Here is a 20,932-nt window from a genome sequence, read left to right as displayed (position 1 = left end):
CAACATGACCAACCTCCCACCACCAGTGCTGCTTCTACTACTCCAACTACTATAACTGATCATCTATACCGTGTATATTTTGATGGGACTATAGCCTATGTGTGTTACATTTTTATTCTTATTTTGTAAACTCTTCTGTAGAAGCACAAGTCAGCCATAGTCCACTTACTGCATTTCTCCAAGAAATGTACACACACAAGCCAGTTTGATACAAATGTTTAATTCAGAGGTATATAGCATTGAGTAAACATATATTGATCAATTTGATCAAATTCAGCCAATATGGACATTTTTCTAGAGACCTAGAAGGTCAGCTCACTCTGTCCATTATTGCTTCTTGAAGACAGCACATAGATTGGGGAATACATGTTAATGTAAACAGCAGCACACCCAAGGATTTTTCCTTCCACTTGTGATCCCTCACTTCAGTCACATGTTGATTCCTGAAAGACATAAACAAAAATTACTATCATTCCACTCAGCCACTATCATGAGTATCCTCAAAAACACATGGATTGCCTGTGTTTGCAAAGCATCAGTCAAGCAGCCGGTGCTGTGTGAGTGAGAGCACGTGCATGTCTGTGTGTTTGTGTGTGAGATTTGGTCACTTGCACATAACAATGGAGCGAATCTAAGCAATCGAAAGCAGGGTTAGGTTTTTTTAAATTTTATTATTGCGCTGAGAAACACAGGAAAAGCTGATTGTGGGGTCAAGGTCTCTGGATACTGGTGACCAGACAACAGCGTAGGAGGGGGTTGTAGGTGGGATGGACTCCAGAGCCTACCTGGCTGGGTACAAGGCCAGGACTCAAGCCTACACAGTTGGTAAAGGAAGGAAGGGGATGCTCTGTCCCTTGGTGCTAGGACAAAAGGGCGTCAATACCTGCAGGTGTTAAGACCATAGCCTGCAGCAGGTCAGACAGAGAGATGATGCCCTTCACCATGTCAGCCCTGTCCACCAGGACCAGCCGATGGACCTGGGATAAGAAGAAAAATTATATTATATATATTATCCTGTATTTCTCTTGATTTATAACTTGATTTTTTGAACTCTTGAAGAGACCAAACTGTTTCAAACTAAATATCTACCTCAGCTTTGACTATACGGTCGATGATGGTTTCCAAGGTTTCGTCAGGGTAGCACTTGATTACTCCCTCAGCAAAACATCTGCGCCTGTGAATGGCCTCCTGCATAGTCATGTCCAGATTGTTGTAAGTCTTTTGGGCTGCTAGATTCTGCCGTGGAGCAAACACAGATACCCCAGTGTCCGAGCAGGTGTCAGCGAAAAAAACGGCACAAGACATTCAATTTCTTGAATGAAATCTTGCTTATATGTGGTACTTACAATCACATCAAATCTTGAATAGAGTGCCACCACTTTGCCTGTGAAAACAAATTGTTGGATGCTGTAATATAGAGTTTGGATCCTTTCTTCAATGCATTTCCACCATACTACTACTACAACTACACCAGTACTACTAAGTACAACATTATGAAATCAAATTAAAGTATACCATGTTTATCCACCACTGGTAGGGCAGACACCCGCCTTTCCACAAAAACGGAGAGGGCATCATAAAGTGTAGCTGTTTGCTGAATAGTGGCGATGTTACTGAAAGTTCCGATCCCAAGATCCTGGATCTGCCTTCGAACGAATGCAGGCGTGGGAACTTTTTCCCCCTGAAGACACCCAAACAACACGGTAGAAGAACACTGAGTCCTTTATTCATGGTAAGGTTATGACAAACATAAACATCAGATATAAATAGAAGTAAATCACATGCTTAACATGCTTGAGTTAAAGATTGCTCACAAATATATGGAGGAACTTGAGGATTCTTTTGTGGGTCAGAATGTGCAAGACATTTCCAGACTCTGGGTCGATGACTGGCAGCCTGTGGATCTTATATTTAAGTAACGAATAGATGGCTTCAAAGAGCCTAAGAGGAAAGAGTAGAAGAAACAAAAGAGGAATTCACTGCCTTTCCGGATAGACAGTTGACTGGAATGCAAACAGTTAAAAGTAGGTAATCAAAGATTACATCTGAGTTGTGCGCACTCACCTGGCCTTAGGAGAAATACTAATGAGGAAGCGATTGGAAGACTGCAAGTAGACATCTAGACAGAAGAAGAGAGAGAGCAGCTCTAAATTCATAGAGATGTGTACGCATAGATGCCATTGATCTATGTGGCGTATTTACTTTGAAATGAATCACCTCTCCATGTCTCAATCTTGTGGCTCTCCAGCTCATACATTTGAACCTTCAGAGGGAGACCCCAATGACAAGTTATGAGTCAATAATTACAGATCAAGGACAGGTCAAATCAAAAAACTGCAACCCCCTAAAATCTTCTGTTTGATGTGGGGGATGCACACTGTGTTGTACTGCCAGCATTGCGGTGGCTCATGTCTAGAATATTCTGGCTGTGCTGATCAAATAACATTGCTTAACTGCCATCTCTGGCTTCTAATAAAAACATGTGGTGCCAAATGATAATCTTTGAAATCTATGCTGTACAAGTGTGCGGAAAGTAACTCCACAAAAACGAAGCTAAACTGCAATGTATTCATGCTCACCAAAGGGGACTTGTAATAGCAGTGGAGGATGTTGATGAAATCTGTAATAGTGAGCATACCTGCAAGAGAAAAGTGTTTATGTTCTCATTATAATAATTCCCAGTGACCGATACTTCACTTTGGCTATGCAGTCAATCCTTCGTCTTACCCACAAATCTCTGTAACTTGCTGTCCCATAAAGGCGCAGCCCTCAAGCCATTTGCCACCAGTGCAAAAAAGGCCTTTTTCACCTTTGGAAGTAATAAATTCAGTCAGTGAGAGAAAACATCAATGGCGATTCAAGCTTCTGTGTATTATAGTATGTGACACTGGACACAGTCTTGTTTTTATGTTCCCATTGGAAAGCTGCAGTCTTACTTGTAGTGTGGTATCAAATATGACCAGTTTACAGCTGGTTGGAATGGCATCATAGCAGCTGTGACTTTTCATGAAATTCATGTAGACTGTGGCATCAGCCTCTGGGAGAAATCACACATTATACCACATATTACAACAGCTAATCACACTACCTGAGTACAGACCTATAGGCGAATGCATGGTTCCAAACAAGCATGGGATCCATGTGCTTGCCTGTGTACATATAACCCTACTTAATATTTACAAAGACAGATCAAAACACACATGTATGGCAATTATTAAAATAGTACCTTGCTTCTGTATTTCCTGCTTCTTTTCTGGGAATGACATCTACAATAGAGCAGGCGAAACATTCTCCATGACGTTGTCAAAATAGTTCCACAATCCACAAGTATCCTCATTTCCAATAATAGTTTAAACTCCACAAACGTGTTCCCCTAAGTTATATTCATTCCAAAAGTAACATTTCACCTGTGAGGGAGGCTCCATGATTCTGTTGTGTGTCCATGAAAAAGTTGTTTTCAAAGCTGCACGCTCAAACTGTTGGTGACTCTGCTCAGTTTGTTACCCTTTCTTACAAAGCAGTTGGGTCTATATTTGGTAACTGTCAAGTGGTATATGTCAGGAAGGGGCTCAGGGGAGGGGTAAAAGAAGAAGGCACAGGCTCAGGAGGAGGGACATTCCAGCCCAAACCAGACATCTGCTTGCCTTATCTGTAACACACATGCAACATCACCTTCCCTGTATGGTTGTTTAAATGAATGTATTTGGCTTTAAGTGATTTCCCCTGCCACTCATTTGCCACCGTTTATTGGCTGCAGCACACAAAAGGTGGAACTTCTGGCATAGAATTAACCGTTAAGACTTTTTATAAATCTGGCTTATATGATTTATCAAGGCCCATAAAGAGGGTACAATTTCTGCTAATAATATGGCATGAACTCTTTGTCTATAAAAAGTAACAAATGTCACAAAGAAATTAATTCTTTATTAGTTTTTTTTTTTTTACATTTGTACAATATTTGCATTTTACACCATGTACAAAATGTATCAACACCGTGCTTTAAAGTGTATCAAATTCAGATGCTCAGAGCAATTTGTCAAAAGGTTTAATCACAAAGTAAATGTCCTGGGGACTGTGTGTGACTGTGTACATAAAAAGTGATCCATTCTGTAAATTATTTTAATGCTGTATGTGCAAGTCACTTGACAATGCTGTAATGGTGGAGTGAAATGTCCTTTAGCAATGAAAATGGAGCCAGATGTGCAAATTCCAGACCGCATCAACAAAGAAGCACTGCCGTTTGCCTTTAACATGTCACATTCAAAATGTTCACTTTACAAACACCAACCAAAATATCATGAAACCCCTTATTTTTATACAGGCCTTCTTCTCCTTGGAGAATTGGAAAACATATAGGTTAATCTCTTAAATTTGGCTACCCTGTTATAGAAAAATGACTTTGATGTTTTATGTTACATACAATCCAGCGATTTTTCACAAGATTTTTCTAGAAAAGGACCAGATAACAGAAGTTGATGTTTGTGATTTCTGTGGTCAGTGACAGTTGAGGTATGGAGACAGAGTCTGCATACAAACAGTCTCATTTCTTCGATGCTTTCTCCTGAATAAAAAAGGGGAAAGTTTACAAGAACAGGAGACAATTTATTTCACAAACAGTAACAAAAACTCTCTGGTGTACAAAATCAGTGCTTGCTGTATGTGTATGGCCAATATCTGGTATAAAGCTCCTTATACACAAATGAAAAATATATGTAACACTAAGCAAATATGAATAAGCCAAAATTTTGAAGCCAACTGGTTTAGTCCCTTCTATTCACAGAGCGCAATCATAACTAAAAAAAAAAAAAAAAAAAACTTACTGTGAAACCTTCAGATATGCTGTGAAACCTCCACATACAGGCAAACCTACCAAGTAGCAAGCAGCTGTGATAAAATAACTCCAAACACAATCCTTAAACGGGTCTTGCATCACCATCTGATAGGACTTTCAAACAAATATAAATGTGGGAAGCAGTATAAATGTTTGGTTGAAGCCAAGAAAACAAACACATCAAATTATCTTCAAATTCCTTGTGAACTTCTCTGCATTGTAAATCAAGTTACGGAGCATTAACTGAACACTATGGCATTTTACTCTGGGCAAATGTGTTCTGCATTAGTGAACTATCGGTGACCTCACACCTATCAAACTCTCACCACGCCTGAAAAGCGCCTAATTACTCTTGCCTTTGCACTTTTATTCTGGATCCGGAAAAGTAAACAAACAAACAAACAAAAATAAAAATATGACTTGAAGTGGTAGATGAGTCATGAAGACAATGCTGGTTTCATTTCCAGAGTCCATTACTACAGGCTGACAGGACACGGGTTTGCCGGTCTCTAGCCGGGCATGAGCAGAGCTTGGGCTTTGTCAACAGGTAACATGGACTTTGGTTGGCAGGGTCCCAACTGCACAGGGGGAAACACCCCTAGGCGAGAGTTCAGACTTGGTTCCACCCCTCCAAGGAGGCTGGGGGCCAGCCATGGTGAATGACGCTGATTGTTATCAAGGGAGCCATGAGTGAAGACTGTTGAGGTGTTTCTGAGCCCGCACTGAAGAGGAGGGAGGGATGCAAGACAGCCAGGACAGAAGAAGGAGGCAGGAGACCAGGTTTGGGGATCTTCCATCTCAGAATTTGTTTCAGGGTGTATGTGACCCATTGAGGCAAGGAGGGAGCCCCAGAGACACAATATTGATGTCTGTGAGGAAGCCGATGGGGGATTTTGTGAGTGGTGCTGGCCGATTCCAAGTGTACCCGTCTGATGGTTCAGACTCTTGTTGGCCAGAACAAAACAGGGGAGGGCTGCAGACGGAGCTTCTGAGTTCAGGTCGGAGGTCGGAAGGTGGTCTGGGCTAATCTCAGCTGGAGGTGGAAGCAGGCAGTGGCCGCTTCTGGAGAGACTGAGCTGGTGCAGCACAGCGCTGGTGGCAATAAGGCCAGCCACACTGGTCAGATAGACAAGGCCGAGCATACAGGATACCTGGAAATAAAATTAGTTCAAAACTGATGACCAAATCTAATACCTTAACAATTCTAATAACTAATTCCTCTTTTAGAATTTTGACTTTATTGTTGTTAAAATGTTTGTTATACAAGTTATAAACATAGAACAAAAACAAGACATAAAAAAAAAAAACAAAAAAAAAAGAATACACCCGACATATCCCGAGCATATAAATATTCTTTCAGCTCCATTCAACTCAAACCCACTTCTCACCTTGGTAAAGTGCTGGTAGATGGCTGTGAGGGCTTGACTCCACGCTGACTGCTCCAGCAGCACACAGAGGTCGGTGTAGGTGAACCAGCCACGTTTCATCCCCTGTCGCTCTGCAATGCTGGGGATATAGAGCCAGAAATACTTTTTCACACAAAGTGGTAGTGGAAGTAATGTAAGTGGGCTTGGCTGACTCTTGAAAAGACATTTTTAGGGATGAATATTTCTTACAGACACTGTATTTTGGTCTAGTGCAATTTGAACATAGCGGACCACCAACCTGGTTTCCAGTTGACTTAGTATATCAAATAAGTCATTTGGCTCTGTGAAGAGGCTCCACTCCTAGAAAATAGGACACAAGGATTAGGACAAAGAACTTGAACCAAACATGCATGTAAGCACATATGACATGCAATGCACACACACTTACAATGGCGTTCAAGAAGTTCATCTCCAGGTTGTTGACAGTTTTCACGTCCAGCTTTCCAGCTGCTCCCCACTCATCATTGAAAACTTCTTCTTCCTCGCCTTCATCATACAGGTACTTGCTGGCAACCATCTAATGTGAGCGAGAGATCGGTGCGTTTGTCAGTGCAATGTTATACTAGTTTTATGAATCACAGAAAACAGCAGTATAGGCCAACATACTAGAAATAGCACTGACATTTAGAATGACATTTGAACTCAACACACATACCATGGAGATCAGGAAGAGGTCAGAGGAAGAGATCTTTTGTAGGTACTCAGGATTTCTATGTCGGAGCCTTTCTATGTAAACTAGAGCCAGCATCATGGCACATGGAGAGATGCAAGCCTCCCTGAAGCAAGACATAGATAAGTGTTTAGATGTATGGCTGGTAGTGGTACATGCAGTTCCTGTAAGAAGGTATAATCTACGCATACCTGGAAACATGAGCAGCATACTTCTTCTGTAGTTTTCGTATTGGGCTTGGGGCAGACTTCTGGAAAATTTCGACAGCAATATCTGGAAGTACAGAGATTAAAAAGACAAAAGTCAACTCATGTGATTTCATCTACTTGTTTTTAAATTTATCAGAATCTGATTCAGTTTTATTGCCAAGTAGGTTTACACATACAAGGACTTAGGTAGGTATATAATAGGTAGAAAAATATAAGAAAGATAAACATAGAGTAAGAGCTTCTTCTTCTGTATATGTAACATGTAAGTTTCATACTGGCACAACATTTTTAATACAACACAAAAATAATCTTATCCAAGAAGATTGTACATCAAGTATTTGTTATGAAGGTGTGCCGGGGAGGAGCGTATATCTTTCTACTAACCTAATTTAAACGTTAACTTACCCGTAACAGGACAAGAAAGGGCATCTAGAGAAACGTCTTTGTCCAGGCCATAATACAGTCGCTTTCTCACTCGTTCAGTCAACTTCTGGTGTCCAGGAAGAAACTGTAAAAACACTAACATTAGCTAGCTATAACTTAGTAGTTTTGGGGAACTATGTTAGCTGGGTTAGCTAACGTTAACTTAAGTTGAACAGCAATAAGTATAAAACACAGTTACCTATAAATCCTTAGCACTGACTTTATTTACATGCACATAGAAAATGCTTCCATCAACACTAACATTTGTTTATCGTTTACAGCAACCGTGTTACCCATATACAACGTTAGCTAAGCTAACGTTAGGCCTGTAACTGCCCAACGGAGAGCGAGCGTAAAATGAGTGATAATCTACTAACGTTAGCGTTAGCTAACTAGCTATATGAGCTAGCGTTACTCATGATAAAGTTTCTTTAATTTATACATTTTAAACGACACACAGTCGTACGGGTAACTTGGCTAGATCGTAGCTACGTAATGCCACCGACCAGCATATTCAGACAAGGGATCCGATTTTAACGTCAGTAAACTTAGCTAACGCGCCTAGCTTCCGTACTTTGTTGACCAAGTGTGGTCTTTGCGTAAGTTAGACTGTATATAAAAAGCTCAACAACATACCGTGAACTCCTGGAAGTCCGAAAACTGAAAAGTCTTCTCGTTAAACAGAGCGTCGAAATCCATATCTACTATAGATTAAACATTAGTCTGCCGAACGTTGAAAAGACGACTGCTTGGCCTGGCCCCCGCCTTAGCTCAGCTAGCAACACAACCTGACCGGGGACAGTCAGTGACGACCGAAGCCTCCAGCTGTTTATCCACACAAATACAGATGCTGCTGGGGCCGGGAGGGGCCGCGCTGTACAGCAGTTACAATTGGCCAAATGATGTATTAATGTTTTCACGTACTGATCATGTTTCTTAGCAGGATCAAATGTTTTATTGATGAAGGACATCAGATGCTGTTACGATGATGAAATCTGAGCAACATCAGAAGTGAATACCGGTTAAATATTAATAGGGAGAATGTATTTCCCTAGTGAAACAAAACATGTACTGACACGTGCTGCTAACATTTTTCACTCATCCATGAACTTAATAATTTGATACCATACATTAAACTATTTTGTTGGGCATTATGAAACACCATTAGAAAATAACTGAACAGGGGAGCATTCAAAAGCTTATCAAAAATAGAAACTGTTAACCCAGCTGTGAATCACAGTTAACCACAAATTCATAACTGTCATTGACATCAAGCTGTTACAGCACACACAAATACAATACGGTAAGTTCACCTATTGGTATTGCATCATAGCTGGCCTCAATTATTATGGATGTAAAGACTCAATAAAAATCCAGAACTAAGTAATGGAAAATGGACATATAATTTAGTTGGGACATAGGTTAAGTTAGTTTAGGAATGACTCATGTCCCTACCAGTAATATCCAACAACTACTGAATTGTCCTTAGCAATCATTTTAATCAAAACAATTAAATTCAAATTTGCAGCGTTAACAGGGTGTTTTATGTCACCTTAAGAAATTCATACTCCAAATTTGCTTTTTTTCTCTGGTAATTAGCTAAAAAAAACTGTAGTGTTTTAAAATCAAATAAATGGAATAAGGATATATTTTAAATCTGAAAATTGATTTTACAGATTGGAACAAAAGTATTTTATTTTAGTCCAAGACGAAACTAAATATTTACAACAGGTAATAATCATCAACAGTACCTTTTGTGATTGTAAAAAAAATATATAATTCCTCTTGAGAAATTGTGTATGACTGTATATATTTATATATTATTATGATAATGGTGGGTATGAATTCTGCATGTTCCATTGAATTTGATGGCATATCTTTTTCAAGGCAGACTTGTTAATGCAGCAAAAGCACATATCTAACTGATAACTTGGTTCCAATATATTCAGGTAGCAAGTCAAAATGTCTGCCATGAGAAAGGTATATTGTCTTTAACTGCCAACAACAGGCAGACATGGATTTTGCAACTTTATGTGTACATCAGCCAATCTAAAAATCTTTTGCCTTAAGTATTCATTAATCCTTAACAATTTAGAAGACACAATAATCAGATGAGCAAACACACTCCGGTTTATCTTAACAAACAAAAGTATACAGTCTTACACATTTAAAAAACAACAACTTACACTTAATAAAAATAACTAATAACAGCAGAGCTCACAATGTAAAAAATAAAATAAAGATGACTATAATCTCTGACAACATGTATACAAACCCAGTGTCATTTATATACTATTCAGCAGGAAACACAATCATTAGCCCCTCAATTCAACAAGATGCAGTTCTGAGGTGATAAGTGCTTTTTATAACCTGATTTCTTGCAACTCTTCCTTCTGTATCTTTAAATAATGTGTCAACAATTCTAAAAATAAATAACATTTTCATCTTGCTGAGTGTTGTATCATGTTAAAATCATCCATCAACTTTTTACAATTAGGAGGGGAATCAAAATGTAGAGTTCTTTTTTTTAGAAAAAACAAACAAAAAAATACATTCAGTGGTGGTACCCTGAAGAGGTTGATGGTGGCTGCAGTTTCTCAGACTTGCAGTCTTTGGCTTCTGTTTCTGAGGAGGAATCAGAATCCTGGATCTGCTGTTGGTTCATCCACATATCTGCATACAAGCCTCCCTTGAGCAGCAATTCATCATGTCTTGGATGGAGAGAAAGTGAGTCACTTGGAGTTCAATGAAAAAGGGAATGTACTATATGGTTGTCAGTGTGACATTGAGAACAATAAGTAAATGAGGGACACTTACTGTCCTTGTTCAGCAATCCGGCCATTACTTATAACCAGAATCTGGTCTGCTCCGATTATGGTGGACAACCTTTTATGTAAAAAAAAAAAAAAAAAAAAAAAAGAGAGAAAGAGATTCACACATCTCATTAGATACAACCATTGGTTTCCTAAAACAAAGAACATTTCAAAAACTAAAAATCTACATTATGAGCATCTCTTACCTGTGAGCAACAACAACTGTTGTACGATTGGCACAGATTTTAGCCAGTGAGGCCTGGATGTTGCGTTCTGTCTGCGTGTCTAGTGCAGATGTGGCCTGTAGAGGAAATAAGAGCAAAAACTTTAGTTTCTGTTTTCAGTCTGCTTGGCCACTCAGATATCATTGCTACTTTTTGCAATCTCACCTCATCCAGCAGGATGATCTGTGGTGCTTTGAGGATAGTTCTGGCAATAGCCACCCTTTGCTTCTCTCCTCCACTCAGCTTCAGACCTCTTTCACCCACCTGCGTATCGTAACCTGCCAGGGAAAAATACAGGTAGGTGGTAAAACCAGCGATCTTACAGTTACTCTGTGGCAGTCAGACGAACACTCATCACATTACTTTAAATGTCTACGATATACTAGACCAATCAGTAAAAAAAACAAAAAAACAAAACACAAATAACTCTATAAACTTTGAGAACACAGGAGTGTTAATCTATAGGTTACCTTCAGGGAAGGTCATGATTTTATCATGGATATCAGCAGCTACAGCAGCCTCCTCCACCTCCTGGTCAGTAGCAGAGATGCGGCCGTAGCGAATGTTATCCCGGATGGTGTCGTTGAAAAGCACAGTATCCTGGGGAACCACGCCGACATGAGCTCGCAGAGATTCCTGCTTTACCTGAGAAAAAACCATGAAGACACAGTAATTACTAGTCCAGAGTATGCCCGTAAACACACACAGTCACATACAGCGATATTAAAGACATTGTAACTGGTGCTTTCATTGTTCTTGGTAATCTGAAGAGCAAAACAACAAGGGGCTAATTTATGTTTATAGCAGTTAGAACATGAAATAATGTCCAGTGTCTTATAATACATATGAGAGCTTTATAAAGTTGTAATGTTACATTTAATTGAATCAGTGTATCCCAGAGGCATTGCTTGAACTCTAAAATATTTTTGAGGCAATTGTTCATAATGATGTTGAACCAACCAGAGAGCTACCGTAAATTACAAACACGAAGGTACAATTTATTACACAGATAATGTATTGGATGTATTCATGTTCACCTCCAGTTTAAACATACTGTGTCAATATGTAACGTTACTGGGCTTTGATTACTCTATGCTAAACTGTACTTGGAAATGTGTTCTGGTGACAAAAATGTACTTTTGATATATCCTGGCCATCAATGCTGATGCTGCCTCCCTGAACGTCATAGAAACGGAAGAGGAGTCGAATGATGGTGCTCTTCCCGGCGCCCGATGGTCCCACCTGGGGGCGGGGGGATTAACAGATTATATTATAATTGTACAGTCCTAACAGATGGCAGGCAGTTTAACTGTGTGAACGAGTAGAGAATTGCTCCTTAGATTCACCAGGGCAACTGTCTGTCCTGGAAGTACAGTGAAGGAAACATCCCGGAGAATCTCCTTCCTGTAAAACAGTAAAGAAATCTAAGAATGGAGTATTGTAAAATAAAACTTATTTCTCTACACGTTGGCTTACATCAACTTTAAGCAATGTTAGTTCTAATCAGGCATCTAAATCCAATGTGAACCAACCCATTTGCATAGCTGAAGTAAACATTCTCAAACTCCACTTTTCCCTGTTTGTAGAGGAAATTCCCAGCATTTACTTCATCTTTCACCTGCACAAGTGAACAAATATAGAGAATGTAAAATATAGATTATACTTATGAATGATGATTATAAAGTGAAAACACAGTCCAATCATTTGCCAGTTTCCAAAGTACCTCTTGCTCTTCTTCAAAAAGTTTGAACATGCTTTCCATGTCAATGAAAGATTTCTGGATCATTCTGCGGGGAAAAAATGAACAGGTAAGAACATTTAAGGCAGATGGATGCATTTCTAAGCTGTTTCTGCCTCTTCTTACCTGTAGTAGGTTCCAAACCAGTTGAGGGGGGTGTACAACTGGATGATGTAGGTACCAAAGAGAACAAAATCTCCAACCTATGATAAGAGGATTTTTTTTTTATCAGTCATACTGAATGGATCAATACATATTAGCATTGTTATTCTTCATATTGTTATCAGTTAAACATATAATACATTTGAGCTTATTTCAAGACAGGGCAAGGCAAGTCATTTTAGAAGTGTTCGTTTACAACAGGTGGTTCTAGTAGAGATTGGAGAACAGAATAATATAAGCAACATAAGCAAATTCAAAGAAACATTTTGGATTAATAATGACGTCGATAAATGGCAATTTCAGTATCATAAAAGATATGATGTAATCAGTACCATAAACTTTCCTTCAGTCACAAAGTAGGCACAGAGTAGGGAACCGGCCAGCAGGCCTGATCCGATGATGAGGTTCTGCGTTTGGTTGAGCAAGGCCAGGGACGCCTGGGTCTTCCACTCCGACACCTAAAAACAGGAGGAGTAAAGAACCGTTGCCTGCATGCTTGTATAGGCTGGTAACATATTTTAATACACATTTTATCAGCCTCCACATACAACTACTGACATGTAACAATAGGAGAGAGCAATATTGGAAACCACAACAGAAGACTAGTTCCTTCACTACTGCTTTTATAAATGCAGATTTGATGCTACCAAAATTATCTTCTAGTTTTAAACAATAACGCCCTGTACAGGTTTTCATGATCTGCTTGATGTAGACCAGATGTTCTTCAATTCAGCTTCCAAATTGTTCTTAGCTCCACTAAATTTTGTATTTTCTAAGCACTGCATTATAGCACAAAAAACAACTAGATAATACTGGGCATTAACACACACACACACACACACACATATATATATAATCTTCTATTAATCTTCTATTATGACTATACTAGAATTCATATGTGTGTGTTCTTGCTGGAAACAACTGTGTTATATATATATTAATCTTTTTCTTCTTGAATTTGTTTTTAAACTAAACCAGCCCTTAATAATCATATTTCCTGGAGGGGTTTGGCCATCTGCTGTTGGGCAACTTGATGATTTGCTTCCACTTGTGGAGCTTGGCACTCATAGCAATCTCAAAAGCAGAGATAGCCACATACAGACAGGGCCGAGCTTTCCTCCAGGCTTGTTTTGGCATCTTTCAAAGTGAGCACATGAACATATCCTTCTAGTAGCAATGATTGTGTGGAGGCTGGGTTTTTAAAACGCTCAGTTAAGTTTAACAGCTTTTAATACCAGGCTGCAGGTATTGTGTACAAATAATTAATGTCTTTGATAAATGATCCAGGTTATAAATAATAATTTTAATTTACAGGATGTTTTAAGATGCAAAGTGTTGATGACTGCAAATTAACTTACTACCTCTGACTTACCTGATATTTTAAGATGGCACCCTCGTAACGGCTGACCTCATAGTTTTCTGCATTGTAGTATTTGACCTATTGAACAGGCACAACATAAAAATAAGAGAAACAAAATGTGACATCTTGGAATAACTTCTACTACTTAAAAGAACCAAAAGTCAGATGGCTCATCAAAATGTTTGCTGTACCGTCTCAAAGTTTAACAAGGAGTCCACAGCCTTGGACATGGCATTGTTGTCCTGCTGATTCATGTCTCGCCTGTACTTGGTTCTCCATTCAGTGATGATGATGGTCACAGCTGGTGGAAATATCATCAGGCAGTCAGAAAAAATTCAGGGAAAATGTTACCATTTATGAGTAATTACATTGTTTAATATTATGAACTAAATTCAGTGGAAATTTGGATAGCTATGGGTGAACATGCACTACTTACTGAGGTACAAGGTCATGCAGATGAAGACAATAAGGCCGAACCAGGCATTGAAATAAGTGATGAAGTAGATGATAGAAATGACAATATCAGCGATGGTTGGTAAGATGCTGAACACTATGTAGCTGTGGGGGGAAAAGGGACAAAGTGAATTTTCTCTTCAAATTCAATAATATGTTATAGGTTATGTGTATATAATCTTCTGCAATTATTACCGCAAAAATAGAAGCCATTTTAGTTGCCACATGATTTGACAAGCTCATATTGACTAGCTAAACAGTTGAATTCATTAATTATTCCAACTTTTATAATCCTCCATCACATATCTGGGGCCAATCTAACCTGAGCAGGCTGTTAATGGAGGAGGTGCCACGGTCCATGCTTCTCAGCACATCACCGGTTTTGCGGCTCAGATGCCAGCGCAGGGAGAGGGAGTGCAAGTGGGAAAACAGCTGCACTTGAACCAAGCGGTTGGTGTACTGCTGCACCTTGATCCACAGGAAAGAGCGCATGTTGCTGACAAATCCCGAGGCACCTGGGAAGAGGAGAAGGTAATGGTGAACCTCAGAGACTTTCTAAAATGTGATTTGAGATAGAAATCAAATGTGCCTTTCTGTGATGCTGCAAAGCTACCTTTCTACATAATGCATCCAGGACATGAATGAGTTAATCCTACCTGCCCCGCCGCCCTGCATGAACTTGAGCAGGACATAAACACACACTGTCATAGACAGAGTGTGCCAGCTGCTGCCATCAGTCAGTTCATTCACTGAGAGAGGGACAAAGACATAAAGGTAAATGAGAAAAAAGTCAGACGGTCAGGTGTTTTGCTTGAAGATAAAAGGTAGAACAAAATGATAAATGAGACATGAAAAATTCAGAAGGTGTCCTCTGTCACCAGGGTATCTTATATTATTCTCTGGCCTCTGGAGGCACTAAGTAATCAGGAGAGGGATTTCTCAATTTTATTTTAATCACACATCCAGAGGAACACCGTGTGTTTATCGTGATAAGTTTGTCTACAAGCCACGACGTGTATATTCAGCATTGTAATTTGGCGTGTTTGTATGTTGCTCAAACTGAATAAATAAACAACACTCTTAGCTCGTGTCTCAGGCTTGTTGCAGCAATGTAGCTGCAGAAACAGGCCACTTACCTTAAGGACCAGCTCTGAAATAAAATTACATTTAAGTCTACAGGGTTGTGTAAAAAGATATGACACTCACCAATATTTTTGTAGTAAATGGGTACAAAGACATTGATAGCTCTCTCAATCCCAATCAGCCCCAAACAGAAGAGGACCAGTAGCTGTAGCAAGATGTTGCCCTGGGGCCACATGTAGGGAACAAGCATGCGGACTTTCTTCTTGAAACCCTGCCAGGTGGACTGGTTTTCTTCTGTTCTGCCCAAAAGACTCTGAGGTGGAGAAATATATTAAATACCAAACATAGCAGTGCATGGCGTATAACAGTGGAATAGAAGGCATGCCTGAGATGTGACATTTTAAAATACTGTTGCCAAATAGGAGTGTCACAGGTTTTACTGAAACAAGTTAAAACGGTAGGAAAAAAGCCGGCAATACAGTACGACCTGACGTTAGTTTAAAACAGATGTTGGCACAACTTTCAAGAGCCATTTGTGCGACACTACCTGTCCGCTGCTCTCTATGTCCCGCTCATCTTCGTTTATCAGTAGCATGTATGGTCTGCGTGGCAGCCCTGGAGCTCTGAGACCAATGAAGAAGAGCAGCCCGGTGCCAATGTAGCGCATCAGCCACAGGGCAAACTGCACCTAAGGGGTTCATAGGCAATAAAAAAAATAATCAATATGGATACCACAATGCAGTTAATCAGCGTGCAAAAGTGGAGTGTTGGTCATAACACAGCTGTGTATGAGAAAATGAGTAATTTTGGTCCATATCTTATACAAGTTACAATTACAGATGATAGAATATATATTTATTGTTTTTATAAAGGGAACCTGTAAAATAGGTATAAAATTGAGTAAAAACACAGGACAAACAGTTTGAGGAGTAGTACTGCATCTTACAAAACAACATTTTAAGTTAAGCACAGATAAATCCTTTAAAAAATACAAATGTGAAGTCATGCTTACAATTATACAACCACAATGTGGAAACTACTGCAACTGGCTCAGTGTGGGAGGAGATATGAAAGTCACACTGGGCAATGACTCAGCAAAAAAGGTTCTAGTCTTGCACATCTTGTTAAACTTGTCTCCCTTGGTTGGTTGTTTGTTGTAGTACTTGAAACAGGACAGGATGCACTTTGGCCCATTTGACTGTTAAAACTCACATTGTCTACATTCTAAAACTTTAACAGAAAGGATAATGAAGAGTTTTATCTTAATGCAGAATGAGGGCATACACTATCAGCGCATTCTTGGATCAACATTAGAGAAATAAAGTTACCTAAACTTAATCTTGATTTGACAGGAATGAAGATAAACCGCAAAACACAAGATGCATGCTGGTACAGACAACAGTGTGACATAATCACTACTGTACAATGCAGTATCCAGTGTACAATATTTTGACTAAATCCAGTTGGAAAATAGTCTATAAACAGAGACTTGTGCTACACTACGTGTTTTGGGGGTTATATTTTCAAAATGATGATTTAAAGAAATGGATCTCATGTGATATTCGACCTTTCCTCACCTGTTGTTGAGTGTTCTCCAGGCCCCACCACCAGTGAGGACTGTACCAGGAGATGAAGGCCAGGTTCTCGGCTGAGAAAGCCACAGCCCAGAACAGCAGCAGGGCCGTGCTGTGGCCCCTTGTCCGGTCCATCACCAGGACCCTATGTCTCTCCACCCTGAGCAGGGCTATAGCCCAGGCCCAGCCCAGCGCAGAGAAGCAGCCATACAACAGCACATAGCCTGGGAGCTCTCCTCCGCTGGCAGCCCGCCAGACCAACCCACTCAGAAACTGGACCAGGAGAAGGACGGAGATGGCCAGCTGGAAACTGAAGAGGAGGGAGCGTGGGACGAACTTGGGTTCCATTGCTGTGCCATATTTCTGGTAGCACACGCAGTGGATGGTGCCGAGGAAGAAGGCGATAGTTAGCAGGATGGCGGGGACCAGTGTGAAGTAGAAGCAGGGGGAGATGCCTTCATCCACCCAGGTGAGGGAGATGGAGGAATTGGCTTCGCAGTAGGTGTGAATCATCATGCCAGCAGCTGGGGGCGGACATATTTACATTTACTCATTTGGCAGATGCTTTTATCCAAAGAGAAGAAAAGATTTACATTTGAAGAACAACACACAAGCATCAACAGAGCATCAAATACAGCACGAGATCTACACCTGACAATACATACTACTAGTAAAAGCAGCAATAAATACTAGTAAGAGCTAATGGCACATATCACATCAATGGGGTTATATTTTCATTAGAGATTCAGTACAACCACAGACAAAATGCAAGATTAAATGTAACACCATATATGTCCAGAAGACTGTGCAGCTTAAAATTAAACAATTAACAAATAATAATTAACAAAATGAAATTGAGTCTGAAAAATGTAAAATAGCACCCCTCTCTTTCAGAGTCTCTACACAAACTTGGCTCTATATTAAGTTGTGACATCTTTAGTCGCTGAGTCATGGTTCACTACTGCACATGCAAGTAGCCGCTGGTTATAAATCACCACCACACAAACCATTTGCCACACATGATCAAAATGTTTGCCAAATGGGGCTGGGCAGAGCAGTTCACACAAACACTTCATTACGATTGACAAAGTAAGTGTAAACTGTTAACATAACGTTACCAACTCCAACATCATTCACACTGAGAAGTTAAGGGACAACAAACAAAAGGAATGCAGCTTAACACTATACTACACACTTTTTATATACAGTCTATGGTTATGGGCTGGATACACAGAGTAAGGCATTGTAGTTAGTTGTAATATTACCTTATTTGCCAGGCGGTTGCTGTCAACTTCACCTGAACGATGCAGGCACTCCACTTCTCACAGAGGTGACTCCTCGGAAGCTAGCAAGTCCACTAAAAACTATTAGCTGTTAGCTTCGTCGGCTATACATTGCTTTAACAATAACGACTCTTTATAACGTGGCTGACTGTAACTTAGTGATATATACCTAGGTGTCTGCCATCGCTACTATCCACTGTGTGTGCTCCGGCTGCTACCACTGTTGTCCTTGTTGCGTGCACGTTAAGCAACATCTACCCATGACTCAGCAATCGACCCTTTTACACAACAGTGTTTGACAACACGGCCTGAAACTCAGCGCCCCCCAGAGGATGAAGAGGGACCTGACTCATGGAGGCAGGAAGGGAGAAGCATGGACGCAGCCCAGAGCTAAAAATAAAGAAGAAATAGACATGGGTGGAACAAGTAGGCTATTGATACATTTTATTTAGGTAGAAGTAGCAATACCACAAAACAATAGTGTAGAAATAGGCCTACTCAATTACAGCAAAATGTAGACCTACTTAAAGTACCAAAGGTAAAAATACTATGCAAAATGACGCACGGTGTTACATTGCTCATAGGTCTAGGCCTATACATTATTTGAATACTGTGTACCAATCCACCTACCTCAAGTCATAACTCTTGCGCAAAATACTTATACTTATTTATTCCAGCTTCCTTTGCACTATGCTTCATTGTACTGTGTACATTTATATTTACCTGTATATCACATCCATCTCTGAGATGTACATACTCCCGCACTGCACTCTTCTCACTGCACTATTTGTCAATACGTCCATATTGTTTTTGTTCATTGTGTGTATATTTGTGTTGTCTGCACTGAAGTCTGTGTCTCATTATATTTTATATTTATTATTGTGATTTTGTATTTTTTTGTATGAGTAAGCACATCGTGAGCAATGTACAATCCTGAGTCAAATTCCTCTTGGCAATAAAGTTGATTCGGATTCTGATATTTTCTATGATGCATTCAGTGTAAGCAGCATTTTAATGTTATCAAGGCGAAGCTTATTCTTATTAGGCTGCTTTGTACATGGTAGGGTAGTTTAATCAATAAAAATGTTTCATTTTTTACTTTCTGATCATAGCTATGTTTTGGATAAAACTTTGAATATTAAAAGTAACTTATATATGTTAGATAAATGTTGTGGTATGAAAAGTACAGTATTTTCCTTCTGAAATGAGTGTAAAGTAACGTAAAATTGAAATAGCCTACTCAAGTAGGCTACTTCAAATTGTAGCCTAGGCCTACTTAAGCAAACGCACTTAGTTACATTACATCACTGGACATTAAATGCAATTTATTAACAGTTCAGTGAAAAACAGCAATGCTAAACTCATGTCTAGTATAACCTTATTCTGGTAATGTTATTAAGCATATTTTCAGTTCAAAGGACATACACATAAACCAAGCAGCAACACTATTTGATTCAAAGAACTCCTCAATTTCACACAATTTAGAGAAAATGAGAGCTTGCAATGTTACAAGATGATCGGTAGGTGGCACTAAATACTAAGGTATTATCAGACTGAACCACTGTATACACACTCATATAAGAACAATAGCTGACCAAAGGACACACAGGTGGTGAGAAAGAACTATGGGGATGGAACATAATAACAATGCACTATAATGGCATGATATTAATTGCTAATGTAGTGTGTATAATTACACAGCTATATAAAGGCCAGTGAATGAGTGATTAATGCCTCTAGTAACATAACCCAAGTGTGCCTCTTCCACTGAAAAGAGTAATTTTCAAGTCAAAGGAACATAAAAAGTATTTCAGTGATGAGGGGGTTTAAGTTAAGCTTTTTCCATCAAACTGTAAATGCAAGGTTTAGTACAAAGAAGGCAAGTGACTCAAAAGCCAGCTGTCGCACCTGTCCTTCCTATAACGATGAATAAAACACTCTTCAGAAAGCTTGTGTGTGTGTATGTACCTGCATGTGAAAGAAGAAAAAAATGGGAGGCATATCCTGATGGAGTGTGCGTATAAGGAACAGAAAGAAGCGAAAGAGCTTGTGATGTCTTGTGTGAGCTCACACACACACACACACACACACACACACACACACACACACACACACACACAGGACACAGGCTGGGATGGAAAAAGGCGTAAATCTTATCATTTAGAGCCTTCACAATGGGCATAAAGAGCTGCTAATCTGCTTCATCTCCCCGGTTCTTTTGTGTGAGTGGAAATGGACCTTCTGTCCATCGGCTGCTTGTCACCCCACTCTTTTGTCTCCCAGTGGATGCGATGGCCTGCCCATCACAGCCCTCATCTCTCTCCCCTTTTGTGGGTGTCTCTACATCAGCATACAGTCTCAGCTGGAGCCCCATAAGTCCTTTAGGTGTGTCTTTTCTTGTATTCAATCCCACCTTTTCACTCATTCTCATTTATGCTTCTTTGTTCGCTTCAGGTCGCCTGACACATATGGATGGTAACAGGCGGGGATAAGACGGATGTGTATGCCAATCTAATCCCTTGATTTAGTGAGAAAGGAATATTGGTGGTGTTAGGAATGCTGTGTCCAGTCTCATTAGTGCTAAGGGCGATCAATAAAGCTTACGGTTCTGCTGAATGTTGTATTCACTGAAGGATTGGGCTTTGTGAATTCAGTTCTTACAACAAACTCACTGGCAGATGA

At 39.8% G+C, this 20,932-nt stretch overlaps 3 protein-coding genes across 5 annotated transcripts; all 3 read right to left on the bottom strand.

Annotated features, from left to right (window-relative positions):
- Window positions 1-204: 204 nt before the first annotated feature.
- On the bottom strand, window positions 205-3,553 carry prkag3a (protein kinase, AMP-activated, gamma 3a non-catalytic subunit). Of its 3 annotated transcripts, none has more exons than XM_038719047.1 (13): window positions 3,408-3,553; window positions 3,227-3,266; window positions 2,937-3,037; window positions 2,728-2,809; window positions 2,580-2,638; window positions 2,203-2,263; window positions 2,065-2,119; window positions 1,815-1,941; window positions 1,516-1,681; window positions 1,347-1,384; window positions 1,090-1,236; window positions 786-977; window positions 205-443 (listed from the first exon to the last, which is right to left on the bottom strand). In XM_038719047.1, exons 1-12 carry the CDS (start codon window positions 3,423-3,425, stop codon window positions 861-863), a joined length of 1,011 nt encoding a protein of 336 aa, XP_038574975.1. In that variant the 5' UTR covers window positions 3,426-3,553; the 3' UTR covers window positions 205-443; window positions 786-860. The 3 variants fall into 3 exon arrangements, with proteins under 3 accessions (XP_038574975.1, XP_038574983.1, XP_038574987.1); XM_038719055.1 differs by having other exon boundaries at window positions 884-977; XM_038719059.1 differs by having other exon boundaries at window positions 2,218-2,263.
- A 351-nt stretch (window positions 3,554-3,904) lies between these two features.
- On the bottom strand, window positions 3,905-8,384 carry cnppd1 (cyclin Pas1/PHO80 domain containing 1). The gene is made up of 8 exons (XM_038718977.1): window positions 8,197-8,384; window positions 7,543-7,645; window positions 7,120-7,201; window positions 6,914-7,034; window positions 6,647-6,775; window positions 6,497-6,558; window positions 6,220-6,337; window positions 3,905-5,982 (listed from the first exon to the last, which is right to left on the bottom strand). The coding sequence occupies exons 1-8, from the start codon at window positions 8,257-8,259 to the stop codon at window positions 5,341-5,343; spliced, it is 1,320 nt and encodes a 439-aa protein (XP_038574905.1). The 5' UTR covers window positions 8,260-8,384; the 3' UTR covers window positions 3,905-5,340.
- Window positions 8,385-9,228: 844 nt separating this feature from the next.
- abcb6a (ATP-binding cassette, sub-family B (MDR/TAP), member 6a) lies at window positions 9,229-18,524 on the bottom strand. Its single transcript, XM_038718968.1, has 20 exons — window positions 18,233-18,524; window positions 16,971-17,491; window positions 15,941-16,081; window positions 15,517-15,706; window positions 14,967-15,059; window positions 14,633-14,825; window positions 14,294-14,415; window positions 14,049-14,158; window positions 13,870-13,935; window positions 12,830-12,955; window positions 12,462-12,538; window positions 12,321-12,384; window positions 12,130-12,215; window positions 11,944-12,001; window positions 11,735-11,839; window positions 11,068-11,242; window positions 10,763-10,875; window positions 10,580-10,674; window positions 10,378-10,446; window positions 9,229-10,271 (listed from the first exon to the last, which is right to left on the bottom strand). Exons 2-20 carry the CDS (start codon window positions 17,481-17,483, stop codon window positions 10,115-10,117), a joined length of 2,553 nt encoding a protein of 850 aa, XP_038574896.1. The 5' UTR covers window positions 17,484-17,491; window positions 18,233-18,524; the 3' UTR covers window positions 9,229-10,114.
- Window positions 18,525-20,932: the final 2,408 nt, after the last annotated feature.

Source organism: Micropterus salmoides, unplaced genomic scaffold (assembly GCF_014851395.1).
Source record: "Micropterus salmoides isolate LMB-PRFRI ecotype aquatic unplaced genomic scaffold, ASM1485139v1 Ms_hic_scaffold_1, whole genome shotgun sequence".
NCBI lineage: Eukaryota > Metazoa > Chordata > Actinopteri > Centrarchiformes > Centrarchidae > Micropterus > Micropterus salmoides.
This window is presented reverse-complemented; position numbering and strand designations above follow the sequence as displayed.

Coding starts and splice junctions, on each gene's coding strand:
- abcb6a (XM_038718968.1), bottom strand. CDS start 17,483: ATGATGATTCACACCTACTGCGAAGCCAATTCCTCCATCTCCCTCACC. Junction 15,707..15,940: donor ACATAGAGAGCAGCGGACAG/GTAGTGTCGCAC, acceptor TCTCCACCTCAG/AGTCTTTTGGGCAGAACAGA. Junction 11,243..11,734: donor ATGGCCAGGATATATCAAAA/GTACATTTTTGT, acceptor GTTTTTTCTCAG/GTAAAGCAGGAATCTCTGCG.
- cnppd1 (XM_038718977.1), bottom strand. CDS start 8,259: ATGGATTTCGACGCTCTGTTTAACGAGAAGACTTTTCAGTTTTCGGAC. Junction 6,559..6,646: donor TGAACTTCTTGAACGCCATT/GTAAGTGTGTGT, acceptor CCTATTTTCTAG/GAGTGGAGCCTCTTCACAGA. Junction 6,338..6,496: donor CTAAGTCAACTGGAAACCAG/GTTGGTGGTCCG, acceptor CTATATCCCCAG/CATTGCAGAGCGACAGGGGA.
- prkag3a (XM_038719047.1), bottom strand. Junction 3,038..3,226: donor GCAGGAAATACAGAAGCAAG/GTACTATTTTAA, acceptor GATTTCTCCCAG/AGGCTGATGCCACAGTCTAC. Junction 1,385..1,515: donor ACCAGTGGTGGATAAACATG/GTATACTTTAAT, acceptor TTGTTTTCACAG/GCAAAGTGGTGGCACTCTAT.